Consider the following 7,038-nt stretch of genomic DNA (forward strand, 5'->3'; position numbering starts at 1 on the left):
TTACTGATGTGATGCAACTGGTCAAATTACTCGATGTTAAGCAAAACACAATTTATTTAAATTTGTTAAAATATGGTAGAAGAGAAAGGAATTTAGAATAACTTAACTCTCTTGGAAAACTTAAGAGAATAATAAGTACAGGAACTATTACTAATTAACTGTTGCAATACAGTAACATCCCATAAACACATCCTTTAGCAAAAAGGACGATTCAAACACACAGTCTCACATGCAGGAGGAGGCAATTCAGAGAGGGTAGCAGCCACGAGACACTCTCTGAAATTTCCAATTCAAAGAGCTCTGATGTTACGGAAAAAAACAAAACCCAGAAATCTGGATCAGTGACAGCTGGCCACATCCATTCAGGCTGTTTTAATAAAACCAAAAACCAACTAAACTGTTTACTCAAGAGGTATTCAATATGCAGTTAGATCCCCTAGCATTATGTATAACCAATGTTAGGGAGAAAATGAGGTCTGCAGATGCTGGAGATCAGAGCTGAAAATGTGTTGCTGGAAAAGCACAACAGGTCAGGCAGCATCCAGGGAACAGGAGAATCGACGTTTCGGGCATAAGCCCTTCTTCAGGGCTTATGCCCGAAATGTCGATTCTCCTGTTCCCTGGATGCTGCCTGACCTGCTGCGCTTTTCCAGCAACACATTTTCAGCAGCTATAACCAATGTTATACAAACAGATTATTTGGTTATTATCACATTGCTGTTTATGGGGTATCCTGTGTGCAAATTAGCTGCTGTACTTCGCGCATAACAGCAATGGCAGCACATCATTAGCAGTAATGCTCTTTGGAACACCATGTGTCTGTGAGAGGCACAATATAAATGTAAGGCTTTTCTTTTGAAGAATCAACTCACAAATGCAGTCATCTTTTGTTTAAGTTATGTATGTACTAAATGTAAAAGACCCTTAAAATGTCCCAATTATACAAGCTCTGATGGCTGGAGATACATACCAAGTTTCTGGCCCTCAGTACTGTGATTTGCACAGGCACTGGACTGCGTTCCTTAAACTCGCCCACAGGATTCTCCATATGTATACCTCGCTTGTGGAACTACACCAAAGGTATCTTTTATGGTAAAGCATAAAAAGAAAAAGAAATCACTAACAGCAGATACAGAACTCAAATGTACTAATTCACGATGAGTGTGCTTACAACAAGAAGAGTGGATATTATTGCAAAATGGGTTAACGTGCAGATTTCCAACCTAATTTGCATCCAATCCTAAACAACTCATTAAATCATCATCTCTCTCCAAACCTACATAACCTTGGTTTAGACAGTGTTGTTTCTAATATTCCTTATGCCACCACAGAATTTGGTATTATATTGATTTAAAGAAGCCCTATATGTTACTTCAGTTGTCTGTTTCTGTATATTTTCATTGGATGTGAGAGTTGCTTCAAATTCCTAATTGTTCTTCCACCATGTGTCTTGTCGGGATACTTAAGGGTTAGCTACATTGTCCAGAGGCTTACTTAGACTAAGTAAAATGTATTCCGGATTTCCTCCTGAAGGACATTAGTACAAAGACCAAAGAAAATTTACAGCCCAGGAACAAGCCCTTCAGCCCTCCAAGCTTGTGCTGATCCAAATCCACTGTCTAAGCCTATCGCCCAATTCCAAGGGATCTGTATGCCTCTGCTCCTCACCTACTTATGCATCCGTCCAGACACACCTTAAATGAATCTACCATGCCTGCCTCTACTATCTCTGCTGGCAACCCGTTCCAAGCACCTACTACCCTCTGTGTAAAGTACTTTCTGTGTGTATTCCCCTTAAACGTTTCTCCTCTCATCTTGAACGCGTGACCTCTTGTTATTGAATCCCTCACCCTGGGAAAAAGCTTATCTCTATCCACCCTGCCTATACCCTTCATGATTTTGTAGACCTCAATCAGGTCCCCCCTCAATCTCCTTTTTGCTAATGAAAACAATCCTAACCTACTCAACCTCTCTTCATAGCTATCACCTTCCATACAAGGCAACATCCTTGTAAAACTTCTCTGCACCCTCTCCAAATGGACCAAATCCATTGGCGACTAGATGTGGCGACTAGAACTGTACACAGTATTCTAAATGAAGCCGAACCAAAGCCTTGTACAATTTTAACATGACCTGCCAGCTTATACTCAATACCCCATCCAATGAAGGCAAGCATACCCTATGCCTTCTTGACCACTCTATCACCCTGTGCAGCCACCTTCAGGATACAATGGACCTGAACTCTCAGATCTCTCTGTTTATTAACTTTTCCCACGGCTCTTCCATTTACGTATAGTTCGCTTTAGAATTCGACCATCCAAAATGCATCATTTCACATTTGCCAGATTGAACTCCATCTGCCACTTCTCTAGTATTCTCCTGTATTCTTTGACAGTCCCCTATGCTTTCTGTTAATCCACAAACTTACTGAAGAGACCACCTCTTCTACATCATTTATGTATAATACAAACAAACGTGCCCCCAGCACTGATCCCTATGGAACACCACTGGTCATCTTTCTCCATTTCGAGAAACTCCCTTCAACTACTACTCTGTCTCCTGTTGCTCAACCAGTTCTTTAGATAGAACACATTAGTCAAACAATTAGATTTTTATGATAATCAGCAATGTTTCCATGGTCACCAGGTTTATATTTCAAACATTTTTCAAGTAACTGAATTTAAATTCTACCACCTTGATGGGATTTGAATTTGAAGTCCCAGTCCCTTACCTGGATCTCTGGATTGCTAACTGAGTGTTATCCCCATTTTGTCACCACCTCCCCACTTACATTGTTCAATGCGTGATATAAAGAACATTATTTAAAAACTGGGTATTGAAGTACAGGGAAAAAGATCAGTTTAATCAACGGACCGTGCATTGCCTCAACATTTCGTGTTCAGTGCTGACAGCGAATGGAACAAAGGGTCGGTTTGGGGAGGAGAAGGGAAAAGAGAAGGGTCAGGGAAGGTTAGAGGTATGGATGGGTTGGTGTTTTGATAAAGGATCCCTTTGACTGACCCCCACCCTCCCTAGGTGTGGCTCCAACTCTGATGCTATCATTCACTCACTCTCTCTCGACCCACACACAGCTCAGGCAATGCTCCCTTTCACTGTCACTCTGTATTTAGGCCCCGTAACGGGGTGCTCACTCTCACCCTTCACCGCATTCCCATCCTCTACACTTCCCCCGCCCCACAAGTGGCACTCAATCTCTCCAGCTCCTCATCCCCCTCGGAGGTACCCCCCCTCACCCTCCCTTCAGTCTCCCACGGGGGCCTCCCATCCCTCTCACCCTCCGGCGAGAACCAAGGCTCCGGCTTGGCGTTGGGTTGTTGCCATGGGAACGGACCGGGCCGACGCTCGAGCCACTCAGCGAAAGGGAGGCCGCCCAGGCCAATAGGATGGAGCAGCGGACCAGACAAATGGGATGGAGGGAAATGGAAGCTGCAGCCAATGGAATGGAGCGACGGGTCAGACCAATGGGATGGAAAGGAATTGAAGCTGCAGCCAATGGAATGGAGGGAAATGGAAGCCGCAGACAAGAGAAGGGAGCCTGGCCCGGCCAATGGAATAGAGCGGCAAGTCCGACCAATGAGATGGAGAGAAATGGCAGTCGCAGCCAATGGACTAAAAGAGCGGGCCGGGACGCATAGGATAGAGGGAAATGGAAGCCGTAGACAATTTAAAGGAGTCGGCTTTAACAAATGGGAAAGCCGGGCCAATGGGATGGAGGGGTAGGTCAGATGGCGCGGCGGGTCCGTCCAATGGGATGAAGGGGAAAATGACAGTCGCAGCCCATGGGAGAGGGTTGACAGCAAGGGTGGAGTGCGCAGCCGCAGGATAGATGGACAAGTTTGGAATAAGCAGGTTTATAAGCATTACCGGCTTTCTCCCTTTAACTGCCCAACTTCCGTTCTCTCGCTGAGCTCCGGGAGGAAGAAAAGGGGAGGCTGGTCTTAGAGTGAACCAAAGGGGCAGGACAAAGAAGGGTATCCTTCTGAACCTGCCGAGTCTCTCACACTTGGCTTTTGTTTAAGATTTTCAGTATTTGCAGGCCTTTGCTTTTTTTTTTGAAAGGGTAGTTATAGTTGATTTAAGAGTGGATTTGAATGGCAGAATAATGAATAGCTGTCCCTGCAAGTAAAATTACATTAAAGATAAACACATGGGAAAAGAACCTAACAACATGGAAGGGGATGCATTAAGAATTGTTACACCTAATGTTGAGTTCAGTAGCATGCTTCATCACACGTTTAAGTGTTGTTCCTCAAGTGTTTAGAGGTGCCAGTGGTACATGGTGGTCTTAGCCTGGCATACCTCAGCATGGACTCCAGTCTCAAGATGATCCAGTAGTGATCTCCCAGCCTCATGAACCTTGAAATGAAGCCCAGTGCGGTCTGGAGGCTAACTACCAGCGTGATCTGGTTTGGAAGACTGTTGTTCTGAACTTTTATTTCTGCAATGCTTCTTGTTTCTAAATTTTTCTAAGATCGTGTCACTGAAGAAGCTGTATACAGGCACCTTTGTACCTAAGATGGCACTGTAAGTGGCAACATGTAAACTTTTTGCTGTACTTATTTGAGTATGTGACAATAAAGCTTACTGTATTCTATTCTTGTGTTTTGGTAGTATCCCTACCTTTGATCAAGGGGTCTTGGTTTGAGTCGCATCTGTGTCATAACATCTCTGAATAGGTTCATTTGAAAATGTTTGCACAGACCAACATTGAAACTCTGCAGCAGGGTGATAGAGCTGTCTGTACAGCTGCAAGTGAGAAATTGTAATGGCAATTAACCAGAAACTTGAGGCCTTGAGCATCCAACTGCATTTGGTCTTCCCAATATAAAGAAAGCTGTATTGTAAGCAGGTTGAAAGAGCACACTCAATCTGTCACCTCTGAAAGGAGCAGATATCTTAGACATGTGGTGCAAAGGCAGGTTTTGCATTTGCATCGGAAGGGTACAAGGTACTGTGGATAATGAAGGAGTGTCACAGTGGAAATGGTCCCTTCAGAATTCGGAAAAATGGTGTGAGAAACGAAGCTCACTCATTTCAATCCAGACGATCTGAATCAGTAGTGTCATTTATTTCACTCTTGCAAGAGGGGTGTGGTGTCCACTAAATTAAACTAGTACACAATTTATGTAATTTGTTTCCCTTCTCTCCCATTGCTCCTCCCCCCCGGTTTACATTTCCCACTTCTCTAAGACCAGCGCCCATTACTCTTGTTTATCTCTTGCCTTATCCGGCCCTGTCTGTGACAAAATGCTTATTTCTGGCCTCACAAGGCCGTTTGACCACCTCCCTCTCTCGTCCATTGTTAGGTATATCCTCCTTCACTACCATCCATTTCCCTTACTTATTATGACCTCATGACTTCTTGATTGTGGTTTGTTCTTATTTTTGCAGAAGAGGGAAATAGATGCTTATAACTACTGTTTGTACAGGCATATCTAGCTTAACCCCCCATCCCCTCACAGCACCTTATCTATTAGTCTGTAACATCTACCGTTTTTTGCAGACATTTCATTCTTGCATGCACATTTTAGCTAATACAAAAACAATTATGTATTTCCTTCACATAGTTTTCATTCTTGTTGACTAGCTCTTAGCTGAAACAATTATACACTGGTGTGAATTCATTTACCTTGCATAACTAATTATGAATGCAGACGTAACACTACTTTACCTATATCCCACAATGTAATGGAAAGGCATGTCAGAAGATGGTCAATTGGCTGTCTAGGGGTGGCATGGTGGCTCAGTCATTAGCACTGCTTCCTTACAGCACTAGGATCTCAGGTTCAATTTCACCCTCAGGCGACTGTCTGTGTGGAATTTGCACATTCTCTCTGTGTCTGCATGGGTTTCCTCCCACAATGCAAAGATGTGCAGGTCAGGTGAATTGACCATGTTAAATTGCCCATAGTGTTAGGTGCATAAGTAAGAGGGGAGTGGGCTGCTGCTGCCTGAACGGCTGTGCTCTTCCAGCACCATTAATCCAAAATCTGGTTTCCAGCATGCAGTCATTGTTTTTACCTTGCTAGAGTCAGGGTCTGGGGGTAACTGGTATGGCTGGATTCTGGGTTGGGGTGGAGGTCATTGGTAAAGGTGGAGTCTGGATCAGAAGGGTACTGGTATGGCGGAAGTCTGGGTCTGAGGGAGTTGTGCTGGAATCTAGCTCTGGTGGTGGAGTTGTATTGTTGGGGTCTGGGATTGTGTTGCTGGGCTTTGGTTCGGAGGGGGGAAGTGGATGCGTTGCTGGTGTCTGGGTAGGGTGTTGTGTTGCTGCAGTGAGAGAGGGTCATTGTGTTGGTTGAGTCTGGGTCTGGTGGAGGGGTGTTGTGTTGTTGGGCTCTGGGTGTAGGAGAGGGGGGGTTGTGTTGGTGGAAGTCAAGATTCGAGAGATGCTGGAAAAGCACAGCAGGTCAGGCAGCATCCGAGAAGCAGAAAAATCGACGTCTCGGGCAAAAGCCCTTCAGGAAATCCTACTCCTCGGATGCTGCCTGACCTACTGTGCTTTTCCAGCACCACTCTGATCTCCAGCATCTGCAGTACCCACTTCCGCCTTGTGTTGGTGGAGTCTGGGGGAGAGGAAGGACATTCCCTGCTGTTTGCTCTCCAGGAACAAATCCTGAACTGAGGAAGGGTCACTTGACCCGAAACGTTAACTCTTATTTCCTCTTCACAAATGCTGCTGAAACCTGCTGAGCTTTTGCAATTATTCCCGTTTGTGATTCGCAACCTCCGCAGTTCTGTAGGTTTTTATCGATTGTCGCTGTCCCAGAGTCCGGGGCCGTTGCCTGGTGACGGAGCAGCCAATAGGTGCGCCGCGCGTGACATCGGCAGCTCTGACCTTTCACCTGTATGTATTTTAATTCAGTAAAGGAGGAGGAAACGCGGCTATCGTCCTGCAATCCGTCATTAATAATAACGTTAATGCTCGGCGATTGAATTTTATAAAATCTGTGGGACGGTGATGGTTTAGTCGCTACGAGCGGACGGGGTTAGAGGTCATAGCGCGGTGGTTGATGG

At 45.0% G+C, this 7,038-nt stretch overlaps 1 protein-coding gene across 1 annotated transcript in view; it reads right to left on the reverse strand.

Annotated features, from left to right (window-relative positions):
- The window catches only part of cfap70 (cilia and flagella associated protein 70), a 95,602-nt gene extending 92,229 nt beyond the window's left edge, over positions 1-3,373 (reverse strand). Inside the window, exons 1-2 of the mRNA XM_043712078.2 lie at positions 3,296-3,373; positions 971-1,084 (exon numbers count right to left, since the gene is read on the reverse strand). Of these exons, the coding sequence (XP_043568013.2) occupies positions 971-1,048 (78 nt within the window). The 5' untranslated portion in view covers positions 1,049-1,084; positions 3,296-3,373. The remainder of the gene's footprint in view (positions 1-970; positions 1,085-3,295) is intronic.
- Positions 3,374-7,038: the final 3,665 nt, after the last annotated feature.

This window comes from Chiloscyllium plagiosum, unplaced genomic scaffold, assembly GCF_037043375.1.
Source record: "Chiloscyllium plagiosum isolate Xiang-an unplaced genomic scaffold, Cpla_swu_hap1 HiC_scaffold_20, whole genome shotgun sequence".
In the NCBI taxonomy this organism is placed as follows: domain Eukaryota; kingdom Metazoa; phylum Chordata; class Chondrichthyes; order Orectolobiformes; family Hemiscylliidae; genus Chiloscyllium; species Chiloscyllium plagiosum.